Genomic DNA, 23,812 nt, shown 5'->3' with positions numbered 1-23,812 from the left:
GACAATCCTGAAGATACAATAAATAAAAAGCAATTTTCGTGTTTGCCTTGTTGATGTGATATATCTTGAATGAGTTTTAGATCTATTTGGCTAGTTTTTATATTGAAATCAGCTTGGACTGGGTGAGTTTGAATGGGTGACCAGGATTGGCTTTACTATCAAAGCGTTAGTGATGGCAGTTGCTTGAACCAGATCACATTATAGGCTCTGGCTTTGAAGGATGTCAGATTTTTGTAGCGCCAGATCAAAATATTTGCCCAGAAGGCTTCGAATACAATCTCAAATACAATATAAATACGCTCTTACCTTCTTGTTTACTAACCAAAGCCAATGGAATCAGTAGTTCAAGCTAAATAATCGGAAATGTACTGTGAGAAGCGATGTGAATAGGAGGGAGGGCACCCAGCAGCTCTTTAAACATTCAACATCTATGCAAGTACTGCTTGAATATTCTTATCTAGACTACATATATGTTTAACTATGTATGCTTTCGTCAAATAAGCTGATTATATAGTTTTGAATTTGCAGAAAGTTATCAGGTAACTGGAAAGTTTCTTATCAGTCCAGTTTTTAAATCAATGGTTCCACTTGGATCCCAATGCTTGCAGTAAAGAACGTTTTACAAAGAAGTTGTGACGGACAGTTTTCCGATTCTGAACATCTCTGGAAAGTTAAATTGAATATGTTTGGCAATGAGTTCAAACACTTTCACACTATTGTAGGTCCTGTAATCAATTTTGCGGAATTGTCTCTATAGTGACAATGTACCTAAGTCACATGCCACAAGGCAAATAGTGAAGTAATCAAGAAAGAAATGGAACAGCTGGGTTACATTCTCATCTCAAGGTCAGGGGTTACAGATTTCCTCTTGAATCTATTATTCTGTGTATGTGTGTTCTTGGCCACTTCATGTTGCTCTGCTGTGTCACCTTCATTATCACCGTCCGGGTCTTTCAAACCTAAATTCAAATTTAGGTCTGTTCCACCACCATTTTTACCAGAATCTCGAGCATCCTCATCTAATGCCTGAAATAGGACAGTTTCATTAAGTTGTTTTTTTTTTTTGAACCTTAGTTTCATTAAGTTCTTGATAGACATATTCTCCTCAAATGTTCTGAAAAATTGTAAAGATAACATAGTAACATGCAAATGGCACTCATACGACAGTTAGAAGTGACTAAATGACACACAACATATAATTTTGCAATTCTGAATAAGACTATATTCATAAATGATATAGCTGACTGATTGAGATATGGAGATATGTACATAAATTTAAAAAAGAATGCATTTAGCATGCTTGGTTTTGATAGAACTGCATAGGCATTTAAAATCACAAATCCCTTGCAAAACCCCCACTTTGAAAGGATGTTGCTTGTTTCACATACAGTGAGAAATTAGCTACCACTTCATCTGATCATGGAAGACCAAGACATTATAAATTATTCCAATGTGAAACCATAAAAATATGAAATCCCCCAGGGGTACTGATCCTTCCGTGTGTCAGATGATCAATGAACAAAAATATTTGTATGGCTGCCTTACAAAAGAAATTTCCATGTATCTGGGATTTGAATCAGGATTAGTCAGTGTTCATGAGCAAATTGATCCTCACGCTTGGCAAACAGGTCGTATCTTAATTAATAATGGCCATATTTGGGTTCAAAAATTTTGGACAAACACTTTTGCAGTGATATGGCTCGGCTCAAGTACATTCATGTGCTTCAGCACTAGTTTTCACCAACTCTGTCCACCGACTTCAAATTTTATCATGTACCAAACTACCAATCAAGCAGTCAGAAGAGCACTGTTGTAATTTATGCAGAAGTAATCAATGGGTAGCTCAAACTATGAATTTAGGACCTGCAGGGACCAGAGGTGGTACTTCTTCAGTAAGCTTAGTGACCAGGTATTCCCAATCAAGCAAAATGACCACCAAGCTACACTGCAGTTCACTTCTAGTTTCTCAACAACTACATCAACGGTTACTCGCAATTCAGCAAGGACATTTGGATTAAATAAAGAAGCACATGTTGCAGAGGAAGCTCACGAGCATCCTAACATGTATCCACTGAGATAATGAAAATCATAGTTCATGAGGCAGCTAGCTGGCAGTGATATTTTTTGAAGTGCAAATTTGACAACCTCATGGAGCATTTGTAGCTTTTTATTTCATACTTTCAGGGAAAAGTCCAATTGGGTCATGCACCCTTCAGACTGAGTAGCGGAAGGAAAGTGACAAGTTCAGTGAATTGAACTCAATAGAACATCATAAGTGGCACTGGCGCCTGTAAATATTGATACTTCAAAAAAATTGGGAGTCCAGATGGGAAACATCATATAAAAAATGCATGGGGATGTCAGCACGGTAATCCAATACCCAAAGAAGAAGAACAGTTAGATACTGTGAATTAGCCCTAATGAGGGACTGATGTAAAACAAATTACAAATTAGTAAAGTGCATAAAAGATCTTGTTACCTGAGGTTCATCCATAGGTGTACCATTGATATCAGTCTTTCCATTTGATGGCTCAGTTTCATTTGAAGACGGATCTCCATCATTAGCTTTATTCTCATCATCAGATTTCACAGATTCTTGCCTTTCCTCTTCAACTACAGAAACCTGAAACATGAAGAGATTTGATAAACATTAATTGACAAGACGTATGAGCAAACAGTAAAAAAGCGCAGATGAATTTATCTTCAAATTTCAGCAAATGAACCTTAAAGAACCTAGATAGTCTTGAGATTTTGATGAAAAGATGCTCCAATCTAGTTTATTTTATTTTACTAACACTAAGAAAAACCAAAGATTTGAACAACACACCATAGTCATGTATAAGTAACTATATAAGGAGTGGAAAGATCAAAAGTATCTGCAGAACATGATAACAAAATAATAAAACTAAACATGTTTTTTATACTCTAAACAAGTTTAGATACAACAGACATAAGAGATAGATAGTTAACTAAGAGCCATGTAAAGCAGTAATCTATTAAATTGAGCAAGATGCAACCTATGTTCACATTTCATGACACTTCAAAAATTCATAATCATCTGTATACACAGTGAACTAACCTAACTGTTGTAGACCAGGGGGTTTCTAGTTCGATCTAGCTGTACCTAAACAGAGCAATCACCCCGTGCATGGAAATAGTGACACGTGAGTCCACAGAAGAGGTGCAGCTGTGGATCATGACCATTGCATAAAGCTAAGGACGATTTAGCAGGATTGACTAGCGCCGTCCGTTGCTCGAATGTTGGCTATCTTGTCGTTTGCGCCTCTTAATTTGGCATGTATGTACTGAGGAGTTTCTTTCCTGTTTTGCTTTTGTTATTTTATATCCTCCCTTTAGTTCAAGGTTTAGTTTTATGTTTTTGTTTGGTTTATTTTGCTGTCTGGGTCATTCTAAGTTTATCGGCATTTCTTTTGCTACCTCTAATACACAGACATTGTAATTACCCATAGTCTCGGCAACATCTTGTAGTATTTGCCAATCTGAATAAACAATTAAGCTGTTTAAGCCTCCTACACTCAATTTGGGGATCAGAAATTCAAATCACTTCCGACCAATTACAAACGGAAACACATACTTCACATGATTCAAACATCACCTAACAATCCGAAAGGGCAACCCGCACAAGATCAAACGTTCAAAATCTTAATGCCAACAGACCGACCAAAAGAAGCTAAAGATCCAATCATGTTACAAATTCAAGCCTACGATAGTCGACAGCTCCACTAAAAGCAACAAACGATAGCCAACAATTCTTATCAAGAGTCCTCACCGGCACATACCGCCGGCGTCTGGTGGCCGTCTCCTCTGCCGCCGCCTGCTGCTCCCCGTCGCCTCCTCCTCCCCCGTTGGTCCCGTTTACCGGGGTCCACTTAAACAGGAGAAGGTCATTCCCACGGGATCCCCCATCGGATCCCTTACCCGTGGAGGACGCCGCTCCTCCGTTGGCGCTGGCAGCGGCGGCGGCGGCGACGGGGACCCACTCCTTGCGCCACTTCCTGACGGGGCCCGTGAAAGTCGTCGCCGGGCCGTAGCGCGCGGAAGTGCGCCCTAGACGCGCGCCCACGCCCTCCATGTCCGCGAATTCCCGTGGTTCACGGCGGCGGCGGAGGCCTTATTTTCCGGCGAGGCGGTGGGGGCGGGGCCGCGGGTAAGGCCGGGGTTTGGTACACGAAATTAATGGCGTGGTAAGAGGCGAGATCTGACACGGAAGAGGCGTGATGTTTTCAATTCCGTCGTGGTCGTCTTTCTGACAGGTGGGACCGGGAAGCAGCCACATGGACGGGAGGCGGTCCGTACGCGGGTCCACCACGGAGCGGGCGGTGGTAATTCGAACTTACGGCTGACTTGGGAGTAATTTTGATTTTCTATTGAATAATTTTGGAAAGTATTTAGAAGTATACTTTGACCATCCATTATCATATCCATAAAATGTTATTAATCTGAAAATTGATTTGTATTAAAAGATATGTGAAATGTCATTCTATAGACTAATTATGTACTTCATCTATCCTAAAAAAATCTGTTATTTAAAAAAGTTCACACACATCATCTATCTTAAAGCTCCATTTGGCATAGCTTCAGCTTCTTTTGAAATAGCGGGTGAAGCAGCTTCTCTGGCGAAGCTAAATCTGTTTTGAAAAACGTCTGGCAAAAAACTTCTTTCTAGTGAAGCTAGGTGTAGCCACGTTTTTTTGGCTTCACCCACCAGTGGAAGCACATGGGGAGCTTCATGGATGGCTTCAAAGCTTGAAGTTAGTTTAAAAAAGCTATTTGGCATAGTTTCATGTGAAGATGCTCATGAAGCTGCCCAAGAAGCTATGCCAAACGGGGTCAAAGAGAAAATCCAACGGATTAGGAAAAAAAATAAAGATTAGAAGGTGAAAAAGCTTTCCAATAGACTCGTCATCCACCTCTCCTTGCCATCCCCACGTCCCGCCCGCTCCTAGCCTCTCGTGTGCTATCTCGGGCCCTTCCCTCATGAGTTAATTCCCTGAATGTCATCAAAATTTAAGCTAATTCCTTCAAAGCCATAAAAATTTAGGCCATCCCTTCATTGCCACTAAAATTTTACTTTAATCCCCTCGGTGCCACTTCCGTTAGGTTTCAAACACAAACAGTGAAAACACTATACAGAACCGTTAAACTCCAATCTGTGCAAATCTTTTGTTTTGTTTCTAACCCCACCAACCCTATCCCTAACTCCCAACCTTACCCACCTTGGAGAGCGAGGCATGTGCGCAGGTGGGCACGGGGCGGCGCGCGCGCAGCGGCGAGGCGCCGGCGGCGCGAGTGTGTGAGGGAGGAGCGGGCGTGGGCACGGCGCCGGCGAGCGCGGGCAGATCTGGGTGGAGGGGCGTGGCAGAGGCAAGGCGCCCGCGGCGGAGGCGGTGGCAGGGCCGAGGCGCTCACGGCAGAGCGGCAGCTGCCCTCTTCCCGACATGGGCCCCAGCCTCGCGGCCTCAAACTCGCTCCCCTCCACCACGGCTTGATTCAGAGCGGCGGTCGTGAAAGCATGTAGGCCCCTAATTCGTGTTTTGGTAATTAATGACAACATTTATGGACTAACAATTCTTTGAGAGAATTTGCATATAAGGTTGGTCCATGAGAATGTGTGCATGAGTTGATGCCATGAAAAGATATGGAAATAACGATTCAAAGGAGAAGCTCAAGGCAAAGGTATATGATAGGGTTTTTGTATTTTGCGGGTCATGAGGTGATTAGAAGATGATATATGACCGAATTAATTGGATAAATAGCTGTACTATCAAGAGGGGTCGTTGTGCCCTTGCTTGATTGTTTAATATTACCATTTTTCTCAAACATAAGTTGCTTGCATTAGGGCTAACAACGTTGTAGCGAAAATGGTCTCTCATGCCATATTTCAATATAATATTTTGGCGATTGATGACACACACAACACTTGGACTAATATATGTGTTAAGATGATCATTATCAGGCTTATAGGTCCAAGGGATGAAAAGATATAAAACCCCGAAGAAATCAGGTCAAAAGGACCAAGACAGAGGTAATTTGCACTCACCGGTTAAACCGACGTGAGGCAAATTACATACACCGGTGCAATGAGCTCACAGAAGACTCAGTCAGAAGAGTGCACCGGATGAACCGACGATGGTAAAAATGATGATGTCGTTGCAATGGACCCAGAAGCTGAGGCTAGGGTTTGGCGTCGGTTGAACCGACGATGTCTGAAGACAAGCGTCGGTGCAGTTGTCCAGAGACTCTGTTTTTGGGGGTTTCTGAGCTTACATACACCGGTTAAACCGACGGTGCTTTTCAAGAGCGTCAGTGCAATTGATCAAGTAGCCGTTAGAGCAGTAACGGCTAGTTACTGGGAAAAAGCATTCACCGATTGAACCGGTGATGACAAAAACTGAGCGTCGGATCAACCGGCGAGAAGGAATTTCGTCAGCCTTTTCCCAACGGCTAGTTTGAGGGGTTGGGCTATATATATGTCACCCCACGCCTCATTTGTGAGGGTTGGAGACTAAGGAAGCATAAAAGAGTTGAAGATCATCTCCAACCACCTTAGAGCTTTATTGTATATCATATAGTCTTAAGCACACTTGTGAGAGTGCTTAGTGCTTGATTAGGCTTAGTTCTTGAGAGAACTAGCTTGAGTAAAAGCCTTGATGTGGCAAGCATCTTGTGTACTCGTCGTGTGACCCTTCGACTTGGTGTGGAGAGGCAACGACACTTTGTGCGGGGAAGGAGACCCCTCTTGGTGAGAAGCTCCGATAGTGAAGACGGTGTCGTTGGTGACGCTTCGAGAGAGACGGTGGCGGTGGCCTTGTCTTGGTGACTTGGGGCCACTTACCCTTTGCTTGCCGGAAGCCTTGGTGGCGAACGCAAGACGGTGATCAAGCGAAGAGACTCGGCATCACACTTGTTCTTGTTGGACAAGTGGCTGTGGACGTAGGGAGGGACTTGGTGTCCTAACCGAACCACGTTAAATCGTGTGTCTTGGTGTCTTCACGGGAGTTTGCATATTCTCTCACTTACCTCTTTACTTACCATATTACGTTTCCGCATTTATGTAACACCCTAATTTAAATTTCAGCATTTATTAACAAATTTAATTGGCTTTATTTAAATTTTCTATGGTTTATTGTGCTTAGATGACATTAAATCTAATTTTGGTTCTCAAGTAATTAAAATTTTGTCATAGGTCTACTTTTAATGTTGCATTCATGCTGAAGCATTTATTTCTGCTTGTGTGTCTAAGGTTGTTGAATTTGAACTTTGTTTGAATTCAAATAGATTTTGTTTAGTTTTGGAAAAGGAAAGGGAAATAGAAATCCAAAAACCCAAAACCAATCAAACTCGGCCCAGCCCTTACCTCAGCCCGCAGGACGGCCCCCTCCCCAGCAAACCGGCCCATCCCGCTTAGCTCCCCTCCTCTCCCGCTCAGCCCAGTTCACCTCCCCTCCTCTCCCGCTTGGCCCAGCTCCGCACGGCCCACGCCGCGGCCTGCCTCCGCCCGCTCGCCTCGCGCCCGCAGAGCGCTCGTCCCCCCTTTCGCTGACAGGCCGGGCCCGCGCGTCAGAGCCGCCCCCTTCCTCCCGCAGCGCCCGCCCGCGTTGAGTTCGCCGGGAATATCGCGGCGGTTTCCCTGGGCACGCATGCCTAGGTTCCCCGCCGCCCTATAAGTAGCGCCCCGCGACCCCCCTACATCCCATCTCCCCCAACGCCGCCATCCCTAACCCTAGCCCGCCGCCACCACCTGCTCCGCCGCGCTAAATCCTTTGCGCCGCCGCGGCCACGCCGCTGTAGGGTGGAGATGGCGGACTAGAGGGGGGGTGAATAGTCCTTTCTAAAACTAATAACGCCGGCTAACCGAAACTTATGCGGAATTGAAACTATTCGCTTAGCCAAGACTTCACCCCTCTAACTATGACTCTAAGGCACCTCCAAAAAGGATCCTACACAAAGCAAATGGAGTGCCAAGCTAGTAAGAGCTCTCCTAACAATTCTAATGCCAAGTAACACAAGCCTAAGCACTAGTACTTCACAAACCGGGGGAGCTCCTAAACAATTCTAATGAGCAAAAGCACAAAGCCAAATCTAAGCTCACTAGATGCTCAAGGACAAGGATACACAATCCAAATCCAAGTGCTCAACTTGCTTAGCTACACAATCTAAGCAAGAGCAACTAATTAAGCTACACAAGCTAACTAGTTACACTAGGATCTCTACTTCTAGCTACACAAGCAAGAAGTTGATTAGCAAGCTACACAAGCTAACTAATCACTAGAGAGCAACTACACAAGCACAAGATATAGAAGAATGTAAATACAATGCTTGTGATTTGGAGAATGCAAACCACCGAGAAAAGTAGACAAAGTTGACACGGTGATTTTTATCCCGAGGTTCACTTGGTTGCCACCAAGCTAATCCCCGTTGAGACAAGCTCCAAGGTTGCCGCCGATCCTCTTGCTAGTGGTGACTCTCAAGTCACACTCTCCCACGTGGAGTGCTCACACCGAGCTCTAGCACATGATCCGGCCGGACCACTTGTTGCTCTTCACGTCTCGCTCAACTAGAGTTGCTCTTCGCGGCTCCCGCGGGGTGAGCACAATACCCCTCACAAACTCTTCTCCGGAGCACCGCACAAACTTCTTGCGGGCTTCAACGGAGCCTCTTGCCACCAAGCCGTCTAGGAGGTGGCAACCTCCAAGAGTAACAAGCACACCGGCTTGCAACACGATCACCTAGTGCCACTCGATGCAATCTCTCAAAGCAATCGCACTAGAATCGCTCTCTCACTCGATCGGATGATTTCTATCAAGTTAGAGTGAGTAGAGGGCTCTCAAGCACTCTCACACATGGACACCAAGTCCCCAAGGTGCTAAGCCATCTCAAATGGCCGGCCACACCCTCTATTTATAGAGGGAGGCCCCAAACTAGCCGTTACACTCAATTCCCGTGAAAACTGAGTTCTCGCGGACTGTCCGCCTCACAAAAACCGGACTGTCCGCCATTCAAACCCAACGGCTAGATCTGCAATGATTATGTGTCAGAGTCGACCGTTAGAGCTTTCGCGGACTGTCCGCGTCCTATTGGCGGACCGTCCGCAGTTCAGACACTCCGAGCACTCAGAGAGACAGTGTCTCTAGACAAACTTAAAGTTTGAGGGGCGGACCGTCCGCACCCCTGGGACGGACCGTCCGCCCTTCACATCGTGCAACCCACCAGAAACGAAAACGTCTCTGGACAAAAAACGAATTAGCCTGCGGACCGTCCGCGCCCCAAGGGCGGACCGTCCGCAGTTCACTTTTTAGCCCAAACCAGAGAAACAACCTCTCTGGTACAAATCTAAGATTAGCCTGCGGACCGTCCTCGTCCCATGGGCGGACTGTCCGCCGTTCAACTTTGAACCCCACCAGAGAGATACCCTTTCTGGTACAACTTTGAAACAAAGTGGCGGACCGTCCGCCCACCTGGGCCGGACCGTCCGCGAGCCCACCAGAGACTTTGCAAGCTCTCTGGAACGGTCGCGGACTGTCCGCCCCTCGTGTGCGGACTGTCCGCCGTTACTCAGTCAGCCCTCAACCTTAGTTGCATCCCAAAGTTGATCAACATCAACTCCAACTCTTTCTCCTTTGCAAATGTGCCAACACCACCACGTGAGCAACACCATGTGCATGTGTGTTAGCATTTCACAAATGTTTACAAAGGATTTTCACTTGATCTCACCACGCCACTCGATCCTAGCAACATCGCAATGTTAGATCGCTCAAGTGGCACTAGATGACCGATATGCAAACAAGTTTGCCCCTCTTGATAGTACGGCCATCTATCCTAAATCCGGTCATGCACTTCTCTACACAACCTTTGACCGGTGAAATGAAATGCCCTACAAGTCATACCTTTGCCTTGCGCATTCCATTTCATCTTCCCAAATGTTGATGCCACACAAGCACCAAACTTCCATCAAGCCTTTTGATCATCTTCATGAGTCAACACTTGGCTTGATCTTCCTTAAATGATATGATCCACTCCATATCATCACATGACCTCTTTGGTACATCGATCTTGACCTTGCTCGCTCTTCACCATTGCCTCGGTCCATCGGCGCCAAATCTTGCCCAAGCTTAACCGCCTCGCGGTCCCTCGCTTCAAAGCCTTGACTTGCCCTTCTCCATTGCAACCGGTCCATCAAGCCAAGCCTTGTCTTGATCTTCTCCACTTTGGTCACATAACTCCATGTCATGTCTCATAAGCAATGAGTTCCTCGATCACACTATATGAGCATAGCATCAACCCTTAGCCATTTCTCCTCCATGGCATATGTCGCTCATACTAGTGTCTTTGTGTGGACTAATCTCCTGTGTATCTCAACATAAACACTTATTAGTCCACCTAAGTTGTCACTCAATTACCAAAACCAAACTAGGGCCTTTCAGCCGCCCCGCCGCACCCCAGACCACCTTTAGCCGCGCCGCAGCTTCGCCAAGGCCCCTTGACCCTCCTTGGGACCTCAGCTCCGAGGATTGCGCCATGCCGCGCTGGGATTTCGACCCGAAGCCATCCCCGCAGGTGAGTGGTCCGCCGCCCGATTTCTCGCCGCCGGCGACTCCTGAGCCCCCCTGACCCCGTGGCATCTCCGCAGCACCCCCAGGAGTCGAACCAAGGGGATCTGAGGGCCAGAGACGCCCAGCAGCGGCACCTCTCTCGAGCTCCGCCGTGCGCCGCCGACGGCCTACGACGACAACCCCCCTGCTCGGCCTTCCGCGACCGTCCTACACCTCGGTGAGCATCAGCTATATCCCCTGAACCTGTTACGCTAGTTGGATAGGCCTGTAGCCCGCGTCCGATGTCAGAACACCGTCGCCGGCGAGACTCGCCATGGCCCAGCAACGCCCCGCCGCCGCGCACGACGTCCCAAGCCCTAATCCCCTTCCCTGATTGTCCAGGTGGTTTGCGCATGCCTTTCTCGTGCTCCACGGCCAAACTTCGATCCAAACGGAGCTCTGTAGCACTCGTTTAGCGAGCTCCGGCGAGCCCCCGACGAGCTCCGCCGCGGGAGCCCTGTCCCTGGCGACCAGCGCCGCCGCCCCACGCGCCCATCTGCCCTGAGCCGCACGATCCCCATCGGAAGGCCCAAAATAGATCCAGCCCAGGTCAAACCAGCGGATACCGGTCAGCGCCTGGCTCTTTTGCTAAAGACCCCCCCGGGTTCTGAGTATTCAACCCGCCGTCCAGTCACGTTCAAAAATATTTCCAGATAGGTCCGGTTTTTAACGAATAGAACCATGAGCTTTTCCCTGTTAGAACCCGCAGTCCATCCTTGGCAGTTTTACACGCTAGCCCTTAGATCTAAGGTTTAACTACATTTTAGTCCTCGGTTTTTGCAGAAAACCCCCTGGAACCTTAGTTTTCTTGCAGATTAGTCCCTGAAACTTGTTTTTAGCCTAGAATATGCGTTTTAGCTCCGTTTTAGGCGTTCTTTATATCCACGCGATCGTTGTAATGCGTAGAATAGTTTTAGACTAGTTTAGTGTGCTGTTTTTATGTATTGATGTACTGTTTCTTAGTTTTTGTTAGTGTTTGCTTGTATGCTTATTGTTGTGCCTTGTTTTGGCCATGTGTTCGTGAGTAGACGCTGAGTTACCGGAGGAGCCCAGTACCAGTACCCGGAGCAGCCGTCTTCCGAGCACTTTGAGCAGCAGCAGGAGCAGTACGAGGAAGGCAAGTATAACATGAACAACCTATCACTTTTAAATACATTTTCATACTGCATTTTAATACTGTATGCCTATAAGGACTTTCCTAGCCACTTTATATCCTTTATATATACCTTTGGGTTGCATTTTGGTTAGTTGTGCTAGGTTGCTGCGCTATAACACACTCTGGTCCTTTTTAATTAATTTGATTAATGGTTTACTTGAACTTAATTCTGAGAGTGGCCCTCTGTGTGGATGAGTGGCTCACGTCTCGTTAAAAGATGGTTTTTGTAGAAACATGGTTTAGGGGGCCAGCACGGTGCTTAGTGCTTGGTTGGCCACTCTCCATAAGGACCAGTTCATAGAGTGACAACCTGGGACAACAGCGCTACCACAAGGCTAGAATGGGATAGACTTGGCTTTCTAATTAGGTCTTTTTGGTTTGGAGTAACTTACCTGCGGGGCAAGAGTAGTAAGCTTCAATGGTCCCTGCTCCTCCGGCTGGTCTGTGCTTGGTTTGCGTACCTGTGCTTGTACCCCCGTGAGGTGGGCCCCATCGTCGCTGACCTAACTCTCGCGGTTACGCCTTACCAATGAGATTCTTTGTAATGGCCTTGTAGTGAGTCGCTAGTCATCTCACCTAAGGAAGTGTGATGAACCTCTAGCGTAGCTCACGACTTGTGGGTAAAGATGTGCAACCTCTGCAGAGTGTAAAACTGGTATACTAGCCGTGCTCACGGTTATGAGCGGCCTAGATCCTCCTTTTGATTAGTGGGGTTATCTCCTTCCGACGAGGGAGGTGCCTCTCGGGGTTACCTTGGTGGCTTGGTTTTGGTTTGGTTCTCAGTAGTAACATGTTTAATTCTGATTAATTACTATGTAACTGGGTTAATGGTAATTCATCAACTCGTAGTAAATAGCTTTAATAAAATCTTGCTAAGACTTAAAAGCTAAGGCAGTTGAGTCAGCCAACCTTAGAGCCTCATAGTTTGTGTTATACTTGTTGAGTACAAGTTGTGTACTCACTCTTGCCTCTTCTCTACTTTTTCCTCTTGGCTACGCTACTGCTGCTCAGTTCCTGCCGACACGAGGGAGTTCGCTCAGCGCTACCAGGACTACGAGGACTTCTAGGTGTTCGTCTCCCAGTCGACGTCCCTGTGGCGCCCTGCTTCAGCTTCGGAGAGTCTTTATTGTATTTGTACTTCGCTTCCGCCGTATCAGACATTTTTGTCATTAATGTAATAAATAACATTCGTATTCGCTTTATTATGTCTTTTTATGTGATATGTGCTATGATATACTGTTCATTCTGTGTAAATACGTGTGACTTGATCCTGGCACGTATATGATTGCTCGGTTTATGTTCTTTTATAAACCGGGTGTTACAGAGTGGTATCAAAGCCATATCGACTGTAGGACAAAGCCTAGATAGAACTGGTCGAGTTTTAGGACTTCTTCTCTCCAATCCTTGCCTGCTGAAACTATTTTACTATTATACCCCATGAATTCTATGACTTTTACCCGTCTTGCCTTGATTTCTCTCTCTGAAGAATAGTTTTCGTAGATTTTGGCCCGAATCAGTCATCTGACCACCATGAGTACTAGCTAGGTGACCCTTTCATAATAATATGATAGCACGTTCTGCGACGCGTTGTGTTAGTCGAGTTGTATGTTAAACTCGGCTAAGTTGTGAAAATTGTCTGCTTGTTATTATGCTACATGTTTGATTTGGATTTTTGAATGATTGCATAACTTAGTATTTTAAATTTGTTTAGAGAAAATTACTCTCATGCTAAAGTTAATTAATTAATAAAATGAGTTAGATCGTTGGGGGTAAAACAGTCCACTCTATCCTGTCTACTTTATCATGGTTGAGTCTTTTTCCGCAAAGAGTTATCATATCCATCTGAATTTATTCCTGCAATATCCTTACTCGTGAAATCTTTTGTCCAAAATCAGATGGTGAACACCATGCGTGGTTTTGACCAGCAGGGGCAGAACAACCAGGGTCAGAACACCCAGGGGACCGGGATCCCAATGCCGCCACCTTTGACTCCGGAGCAGTACTTCCAGCTCCAGATGCAGATGATGGCTACCCTGAACAACACGGTTCAGGCTCTTCAGCAGGCTCACACTCAGCCTCCGCCTCCTCCACCGCCGCAGCCTCGTGACAGGCGTGCTGAGTTCCTGAGGGGTCACCCGCTGACGTTTTCTCACACGTCCGACCCTCTTCAGGCTGACGACTGGCTCCGTGCAGTAGAGCGTTAGCTGGACATCGCCCAGTGCGATGATCGTGAGCGCGTCTTGTATGCAGCAGGACAACTGCGAGGGGCAGCTTTGGACTGGTGGGAGTCCCACCCAGTTCAGGACCGCGAGGCTCTCACTTGGCTCCAGTTCAGGGAGCATTTCCGCAGCCACAACGTCCCCGCGGGCGTTATGAAGATGAAGTAGAAGGAGTTCCTTACACTGAAGCAGGTAATCTTAAATATAATCATTCAGCGGTTTCTTTTGAGCTAATGCCCCTTGTTCTATCCTTATGAACCTTGAGTTAATCTTTCGATGTCTATCTGTCTTTGTCACTTCAGGGGACTATGTCGGTCACGGAGTATCGTGATCGCTTTCTGCAGCTTGCTCGCTACGCCCCTGCCGATGTTGCGGATGACCGCAAGAAGCAGGAGCACTTCATGGAGGGCCTTGAGGACTACCTCCAGTACGCGCTGCTCAACCTCCGCTTCGACGACTTCAACCATCTGGTTGACAGCACGCTCAACACTGAGCGCAAGCACTTGGAGATGGAGGACAAGAAGAGGAAGATTGTCCCCGTTGCTTCCGGCAGCAACACTCGTCCTCGCCTCCAGCAGCCTCAGCAGTACCAGCAGCCTCAGTACTGGCCTCCTCAGCAGTACCAGCAGAGGCCACCGCAGCAGTACCCGCCTCGACAGCAGCAGCAGGTGAGGCAGGGCCAGAGGTTACCGGCACCTCCGGCTCGTGCTGCTCCACCGGCACCGCAGGCTCCACGTCCGGCAGCTCCTACCGGACAGCAGGCTCAGGGACCCCCTCGCGTCTGCTTTCACTGCGGCCAGCTGGGGCACCACGCCAACGCTTGCCCCCGGAAGGCGCAGGCGGGACAGCAGGGGCACCCAGCTCAGCCCAGGGCGCCACTTCAGGGTAGAGTGAACCACGTGACAGCCGAGTCAGCGGCCAAGGCTCCCAACGTGGTTATTGGTACGTTCATGGTTAATTCATATCCAGCTACAGTGCTTTTCGATACTGGTGCTACGTATTCCTTCATTACTCAGTCTTTTGTCGAGCATCATGGTATTCATACTAGCACATTAAAGAGGTGCCTGTTAGTATCTTCACCGGGAGGACAGTTGAGGTCTCACACTTACTGCACGAGAGTCAGTGTTCCCTTGAGGGGAGTATAGTTCTGTACTGATCTGATGGTGCTAGCCACCAAGGGCATTGATGTTATTCTGGGAATGGAGACTCTGGCCAAGTGGGGAGTCCGGATAGATTGTGCTCAGAGGACAGTCTTGCTATCAGCTTCTAGTGGCCAAGAGGTTTTTATCAGTGCAGTGGAGCCTTCTGGATTTCTTCATCAGATGAAGGCTAGACCCATGGATGGTATTCGCGTGGTGTCTGAATTCCCGGATGTCTTTCCGGATGATCTGCCAGGTATGCCGCCTGAACACGCCATTGAGTTTTGTATTGATCTCTTGCCTGGCACAGCTCCTATTGCAAAGCGGCCCTACCGTATGGCACCTATAGAGCATGAAGAAGTCAAGAAAACTATTGATGAGTTGCTAGCCAAGGGCTATATCCGTCGCAGCTTCTCTCCTTGGGCTTTTCCATTGTTGCTGGTAGATAAGAAGGATGGCTCGAAGAGGATGTGTGTGGATTATCGGGAGCTGAATGCAGTCACTATCAAGAACAAGCATCCACTGCCCCGTATTGAGGATCTCTTTGATTTGCTTCGAGGTGCTCGTATATTCTCGAAGATTGATCTTCGTTCGGGTTATTTTCAGCTGAGGATCGGTCCTGGGGATATTCCGAAGACGGCATTCACCTGCAAGTACGGGCTATATGAGTATACAGTCATGTCCTTCGGCTTGACTAATGCCCCGGCTTTCTTCATGCATCTGATGAACATGGTTTTCATGGACTATCTGGATGTCTTCGTGGTGATCTTCATTGATGATATTCTGATGTTCTCCAAGACAGAAGAAGAGCATGAGGAGCATCTGAGACTCGTATTGCAGAGATTGAGAGAGCATCAGTTGTATGCCAAGTTCAGCAAGTGCGAGTTCTGGATTGACGAGGTTCCATTCCTCGGTCATGTTATCTCTCAGGGAAGCATTGCTGTTGATCCGAGCAAGGTGAAGGATGTGCTAGAGTGGGAGACACCGCAGATAGTAAAGGAAGTCAGGTCTTTCTTGGGCTTAGCTGGATATTATCGGAGGTTCATTGAGAATTTCTCCAAGATCGCGAAGCCTTTGACTTCTTTGCTGGAGAAGAATGTGGCTTTCGTATGGACTGATGAGCGTCAGATGGCCTTCGATGAGCTGAAGAAAAGGTTGACTACGGCGCCAGTCCTGACTCTGCCAGACCAGACCAAGAGGTTCACGGTATATTGTGATGCTTCGAAGGATGGTCTTGGGTGTGTTCTGATGCAGGAGGGCAGAGTGATAGCTTATGCTTCACGACAGTTACGTCAGCATGAGCTGAACTATCCCACTCATGATCTTGAGTTAGCCGCAGTTGTGCATGCTCTGAAGATTTGGAGGCATTACTTGTATGGACAGCGGTGTGATATCTACACTGATCACAAGAGCCTCAAGTACATTTTCACGCAGAATGAGCTGAACATGCGGCAGAGGAGATGGCTAGAGTTGGTCAAGGACTATGACCTGGAGATTCACTATCATCCAGGCAAGGCCAATGTTGTAGCAGATGCTCTGAGCAGAAGAAGTTATGTCAACATGGCCGTGGCTTTCCAGATGCCTCCAGAGTTGTGCGAGGAGTTTGAGCAGTTGAGTCTGGGCTTCTTGCATCATACTTCCAGTGCAGCGTTTGAGGCAGTACCGACTCTAGAGGCAGAGATCAGGCAGCATCAGAAAGAAGATGAGAAGCTGCAGGAGATCCGTGAGTTGCTCAAGAAGGGCAAGGCTCCACATTTCAGAGAGGATGATCAGGGTACCTTGTGGTACAAGAACCGGATCTGTGTGCCAGATGTGAAGGATCTCCGGAAGTTGATTCTGAGTAAGGCCCATGATACAGCATACTCTATTCATCCGGGCAGCACGAAGATGTATTATGATCTGAAGGAACGTTTCTGGTGGTATGGGATGAAGCGTTCAGTGGCAGAGTACGTTGCTATTTGTGACACCTGTCAGCGTGTCAAGGCTGAGCATCAAAGGCCAGCAGGTCTGTTACAGCCCTTGAAGATTCTAGAGTGGAAATGGGTGGAAATCACTATGGACTTCATTGTTGGGTTGCCTCGTACTCAGAAAGGGTACAACTCTATATGGGTAGTAGTGGATCGATTGACGAAGGTTGCTCACTTCATTCCAGTGAACACTACTTACTCCGGAGCTAGACTGGCAGAGTTGTACATCTCTCGGATTGTCTGCTTACATGGTGTGCCCAAGAAGATCATATCTGACAGAGGGTCTCAGTTCACTTCTCGGTTCTGGGAGCAGCTCCATGATTCGTTGGATACGAAGCTGCGTTTCAGTACGGCTTATCACCCTCAGACAGATGGGCAGACAGAGAGAACCAACCAAGTGTTGGAGGATATGCTGAGAGCTTGTGCCATTCAGTACGGTACTAGTTGGGATAAGTGCCTGTCTTATGCTGAGTTCTCATATAACAACAGCTATCAGGCCAGTCTGAAGAAGTCCCCCTTCGAGGCATTGTATGGCAGAAAGTGCAGGACTCCTCTCTATTGGGATCAGATTGGTGAGAAGCAGCTCTTTGGCCCTGAGATCATAGATGATGCAGAGCAGATGGTTCAGGCTGTGCGGGAAAATCTGAGGATTGCACAGAGCAGACAGAAGAGCTATGCTGATGGCAAACGGAGAGATCTGACCTTCAGTGTCGGTGATTATGTGTATCTGAAGGTGTCTCCGATGAGAGGAATCCACAGATTCAATGTCAAGGGGAAGTTAGCACCTCGGTATGTGGGGCCATTCAAGGTGCTAGAGCGGAAAGGCGAAGTTGCTTATCGCCTGGAGTTACCTCTCAGCCTCTCAGGAGTTCACGATGTCTTCCATATATCTCAGCTGAAGAGGTGTCTGCGAGTACCCGAGGAGCAGGCACCACTGGATGGAGTGGATGTCCAGGAAGATCTAACTTATACCGAGCATCCGGTGAAGATTCTGGAGACATCAGAGAGGGTTACTCGGAACAAGCGCATCAAGATGTGCAGAGTTCAGTGGAGTCATCACAGTGAAGCTGAGGCAACATGGGAGCGAGAAGATGAGCTAAAGAAGACATATCCAGATCTCTTTGCTAGCCAGCCCAGCTAAATCTCGGGGACGAGATTTCTTTAAGGGGGTAGGGTCTGTAACACCCTAATTTAAATTTCAGCATTTATTAACAAATTTAATTGGCTTTATTGAAATTTTCTAAGGTTTATTGTGCTTAGATGACATTAAATCTAATTTTGGTTCTCAAGTAATTAAAATTTTGTCATAGGTCTACTTTTAATGTTGCATTCATGCTGAAGCATTTATTTCTACTTGTGTGTCTAAGGTTGTTGAATTCGAACTTTGTTTGAATTCAAATAGATTTTGTTTAGTTTTGGAAAAGGAAAGGGAAATAGAAATCCAAAAACCCAAAACCAATCAAACTCGGCCCAGCCCTTACCTCAGCCCGCAGGACGGCCCCCTCCCCAGCAAACCGGCCCATCCCGCTTAGCTCGGCCCGCTACCGCTCAGCCCAGTTCACCTCCCCTCCTCTCCCGCTTGGCCCAGCTCCGCACGGCCCACGCTGCGGCCTGCCTCCGCCCGCTCGCCTCGCGCCCGCAGAGCGCTCGTCCCCCCTTTCGCTGACAGGCCGGGCCCGCGCGTCAGAGCCGCCTCCTTCCTCCCGCAGCGCCCGCCCGCGTTGAGTTCGCCGGGAATATCGCGGCGATTTCCCTGGGCACGCACGCCTAGGTTCCCCGCCGCCCTATAAGTAGCGCCCCGCGACCCCCCTACATCCCATCTCCCCCAGCGCCGCCATCCCTAACCCTAGCCCGCCGCCACCACCCGCGCCGCCGCGGCCACGCCGCCCCGCCGCACCCCAGACCACCTTTAGCCGCGCTGCAGCTTCGCCAAGGCCCCTTGACCCTCCTTGGGACCTCAGCTCCGAGGATTGCGCCACGCCGCGCCGGGATTTCGACCCGAAGCCATCCCCGCAGGTGAGTGGTCCGCCGCCCGATTTCTCGCCGCCGGCGACTCCTGAGCTCCCCTGACCCCGTGGCATCTCCGCAGCACCCCCAGGAGTCGAACCAAGGGGATCTGAGGGCCAGAGACGCCCAGCAGCGGCACCTCTCTCGAGCTCCACCGTTCGCCGCCGACGGCCTACGACGACAACCCCCCTGCTCGGCCTTCCGCGACTGTCCTACACCTCGGTGAGCATCAGCTATATCCCCTGAACATGTTACGCTAGTTGGATAGGCCTGTAGCCCGCATCCGAGGTCAGAACACCGTCGCCGGCGAGACTCGCCATGGCCCAGCAACGCCCCGCCGCCGCGCACGACGTCCCAAGCCCTAATCCCCTTCCCTGATTGTCCAAGTGGTTTGGGCATGCCTTTCTCGTGCTCCACGACCAAACTTCGATCCAAACGGAGCTCTGTAGCGCTCGTTTAGCGAGCTCCGGCGAGCTCGCGACGAGCTCCGCCGCGGAGCCCTGTCCCCGGCGACCAGCGCCGCCGCCCCGCGCGCCCATCTGCCCTGAGCCGCACGATCCCCATCGGAAGGCCCAAAATAGATCCAGCCCAGGTCAAACCAGCGGATACCGGTCAGCGCCTGGCTCTTTTGCTAAAGACCCCCCCCGGGTTCTGAGTATTCAACCCGCCGTCCAGTCACGTTCAAAAATATTTCCAGATAGGTCCGGTTTTTAACGAATAGAACCCTGAGCTTTTCCCTATTAGAACCCGCAGTCCATCCTTGGCAGTTTTACACGCTAGCCCTTAGATCTAAGGTTTAACTACGTTTTAGTCCTCGGTTTTTGCAGAAAACCCCCTGGAACCTTAGTTTTCTTGCAGATTAGTCCCTGAAACTTGTTTTTAGCCTAGAATATGCGTTTTAGCTCTGTTTTAGGCGTTCTTTATATCCACGCGATCGTTGTAACGCGTAGAATAGTTTTAGACTAGTTTAGTGTGCTGTTTTTATGTATTGATGTACTGTTTCTTAGTTTTTGTTAGTGTTTGCTTGTATGCTTATTGTTGTGCCTTGTTTTGGCCATGTGTTCGTGAGTAGACGCTGAGTTACCGGAGGAGCCCCAGTACCAGTACCCAGAGTAGCCGTCTTCCGAGCACTTTGAGCAGCAGCAGGAGCAGTACGAGGAAGGCAAGTATAACATGAACAACCTATCACTTTTAAATACATTTTCATACTGCATTTTAATACTGTATGCCTATAAGGACTTTCCTAGCCACTTTATATCCTTTATATATACCTTTGGGTTGCATTTTGGTTAGTTGTGCTAGGTTGCTGTGCTATAACACACTCTGGTCCTTTTTAATTAATTTGATTAATGGTTTACTTGAACTTAATTCTGAGAGTGGCCCTCTGTGTGGATGAGTGGCTCACGTCTCGTTAAAAGATGGTTTTTGTAGAAACATGGTTTAGGGGGCCAGCACGGTGCTTAGTGCTTGGTTGGCCACTCTCCATAAGGACCGGTTCATAGAGCGACAACCTGGGACAACAGCGCTACCACAAGGCTAGAATGGGATAGACTTGGCTTACTAATTAGGTCTTTTTGGTTTGGAGTAACTTACCTGCGGGGCAAGAGTAGTAAGCTTCAATGGTCCCTGCTCCTCCGGCTGGTCTGTGCTTGGTTTGCGTACCTGTGCTTGTACCCCCGTGAGGTGGGCCCCATCGTCGCTGACCTAACTCTCGCGGTTACGCCTTACCAACGAGATTCTTTGTAATGGCCTCGTAGTGAGTCGCTAGTCATCTCACCTAAGGAAGTGTGATGAACCTCTAGCGTAGCTCACGACTTGTGGGTAAAGATGTGCAACCTCTGCAGAGTGTAAAACTGGTATACTAGCCGTGCTCACGGTTATGAGCGGCCCAGATCCTCCTTTTGATTAGTGGGGTTATCTCCTTCCGACGAGGGAGGTGCCTCTCGGGGTTACCTTGGTGGCTTGGTTTTGGTTTGGTTCTCAGTAGTAACATGTTTAATTCTGATTAATTACTATATAACTGGGTTAATGGTAATTCATCAACTCGTAGTAAATAGCTTTAATAAAATCTTGCTAAGACTTAAAAGCTAAGGCAGTTGAGTCAGCCAACCTTAGAGCCTCATAGTTTGTGTTATACTTGTTGAGTACAAGTTGTGTACTCACTCTTGCCTCTTCTCTACTTTTTCCTCTTGGCTACGCTACTGCTGCTCAGTTCCTGCCGACACGAGGGAGTTCGCTCAGTGCTACCAGGACTACAAGGACTTCTAGGTGTTCGTCTCCCAGTCGACGTCCATGTGGCGCCCTGCTTCAGCTTCGGAGAGTCTTTATCGTATTTGTACTTCGCTTCCGCTGTATCAGACATTTTTGTCATTAATGTAATAAATAACATTCGTATTCGCTTTATTATGTCTTTTTACGTGATATGTGCTATGATATACTGTTCATTCTGTTGTATATACGTGTGACTTGATCCTGGCACGTATATGATTGCTCAGTTTATGTTCTTTTATAAACCGGGTGTTACAATTTACTCTCTCTTGCGTGCGTTTACTTTCCTAGTTAGTTTGATTAGGATTGGCTATAGGTTGCAAGTCTTTTGGGGTAAGTAGAGAGTAGCATAGGTAAACCTTAGTCATAACTAGTATGTATAGGACGTGTTAGGTTTATCTTATGCAAGTAGTTTGAGCCCTAGGATTAGAAAGCGAATTAGCGACCCTATTCAGCCCCTCCCCCTCTAGAGTCGGACACTCCGGTGATCCTTACAATTGGTATCAGAGCTTGGCCTCACACCTCTTACGAGGATTAGCCAATTCCATTGGTAAATTTGTGAGAAAGCTCGTAGGAGACCCGTCGACTTCACCGTCGAGTGAGTATCATGTCCGGGGAAGGGATGAGTACCGATAGGGCTCCGTTTTTTGATGGCCCGGGTTTTCCATGATGAAAAGTGCTTATGCAAGCACATCTCCAAGCCCGTGGGCTTGATGTTTGGCGTGTCACCGAATTAGGCAAGAAAAATGAGACTAAGGCCGAGAGACAATATGATGCCATTGCTAAGTCAATTCTATTGTCCTCTCTATGTGATAGTGTGTTTAATCGTGTTTTTGCTAATGAAAATGCTCATAAGCTATGGAAGCAAATTGTCGAGAATCATGAGGGCACAAAGGATGTTGCCAATCAAAAATATCATATTCTCGGCGAGGAGCTTAGTAGCTTTGAGCAACTTCCCAATGAAAATGCTCATGACATGTACTTACGATTAAATACTCTTGTCAATGAAATTAATGCCTTAGGTCTCCATCAAGTTAAAGATGAGGAAATTAACCGCAAGATCCTCCGAAGCCTTCGCAAGCCCGATTATGACATCATCAACGCTCTCTTGCAAAAAGAAGACTTGGTCAAGCTTGCACCCAACCAAGTCATCAATCAAATCATTGCCCATGAGTATAGTATGGGAATGACAAAGAAGGAGCAAGAGTCCACCTCTTCTTTAAGCCACAAAAGTCTTGCCGCCAAGCATTCATGCAAATATCAACCAAGGCGACAAGACTCATTAAGCTCAAGTGAAGAAGAAGAAGAGGATGAGAGTGATGATGAATCAAGTTCAAGCGATGAAGAATATCCAAGGGCCGTGCTATACCATCACCGCAAGATTGCCGAGCATGTAGATGAGCTCTATGAGCTTGGGTACAAAACTCTCATTAGAGGGAGTGCGGTTGGGATGGAGAAGATGGCGAAGAAAAAGAACAAATCAAGATCTCAAGCTCTCTCCGCCATCTACAAGCCCAAGAAAAGTAGTGAAAGCTCAAGTCACAAGAAAAATTCCAAGAGCTCCACCACCCATCGCCCTCGGAGATCATCACCACCTCCCATGTGTCTCATGGTACAAGGTAATAACAATGTAAGTGATGACTACTTCTCCAATGATGAATCCGATGTTGAAACTGATGAAATTAGTGAGATGATGACACTTCTTCATAATCAACAAGAACATCTCACTAAACAAAATAAAGAAATCAAAGCTCTCAAGGCTAAAGAAAAACTTCATACTTCATTTGTCTCAAGATATGAGAACTTGCTAAACAAATTCAATTTGTTAGACAATGAGCATGAAGAGCTTAAAGTGAAATATGAGAGTCTTGAATCTAAAAGTGAATCATCATCAGATAAATCATTTCCTTGCAATATTCCTTGTACAACACCTATCATCAAGGTAGATACGTCTACCTCTTGTGATCTTACCCCTTGCAATGAGGATGTGATTGTAGAAACATGTGATGATCTCATTGCTAAGGAAAATGATGAGCTCAAACAAGAGGTAGAAATGCTAATGGCGGACTTGAGGCGGCTTAAAGGAAAGTACACTCAAGAGCAAGCCCAACCTTCTCAAGATAACCCCCTTACGGGCGTGAAGAAGCTTGAGAAGGGAGAAACCGTGACTTGCTTCAAGTGTTGCAAAGAAGGCCACAAGTCCTACCAATGCAAGGAGAAAGAGGGCAAAGCAAAGGGCAAAGAAAATGGTAAGACCAAGAACTTGAACAAGAGCAAGAAGGGACACAAGAAGGCTAAGGAGATCAAGAAAAACACATCTCCAAACTTGAAGGCGTCATACATGTACACCAAGCCCACCCACAAAAACAAGCAAAACAGCAACCACTACAAACTTGAAAAGAAGAAGAATGGCAAGGTCGTAACTCATGTCATGGGGTGGAGA

At 47.5% G+C, this 23,812-nt stretch overlaps 1 protein-coding gene across 1 annotated transcript; it reads right to left on the bottom strand.

Moving 5' to 3' along the window:
* Positions 1-643: 643 nt before the first annotated feature.
* LOC120712102 lies at positions 644-4,223 on the bottom strand. The gene is made up of 3 exons (XM_039997820.1): positions 3,791-4,223; positions 2,480-2,623; positions 644-1,026 (listed from the first exon to the last, which is right to left on the bottom strand). Exons 1-3 carry the CDS (start codon positions 4,091-4,093, stop codon positions 829-831), a joined length of 645 nt encoding a protein of 214 aa, XP_039853754.1. The 5' UTR covers positions 4,094-4,223; the 3' UTR covers positions 644-828.
* Positions 4,224-23,812: the final 19,589 nt, after the last annotated feature.

This window comes from Panicum virgatum, chromosome 6K (genome assembly GCF_016808335.1).
Source record: "Panicum virgatum strain AP13 chromosome 6K, P.virgatum_v5, whole genome shotgun sequence".
Lineage (NCBI taxonomy): Eukaryota > Viridiplantae > Streptophyta > Magnoliopsida > Poales > Poaceae > Panicum > Panicum virgatum.
Note: the sequence above shows the minus strand (reverse complement) of the source record. Positions and strands in the feature narration are given on the sequence as shown.

Bases quoted from the DNA above. Each gene is read 5' to 3' on its own strand.
- LOC120712102 (XM_039997820.1), bottom strand. From the start codon at position 4,093: ATGGAGGGCGTGGGCGCGCGTCTAGGGCGCACTTCCGCGCGCTACGGC. The intron at 2,624-3,790 runs GTGAGGACTCTT...TTCATGTTTCAG, and splicing joins GACGCCGGCGGTATGTGCCG to GTTTCTGTAGTTGAAGAGGA. The intron at 1,027-2,479 runs GTAACAAGATCT...GTCCTATTTCAG, and splicing joins CACCTATGGATGAACCTCAG to GCATTAGATGAGGATGCTCG.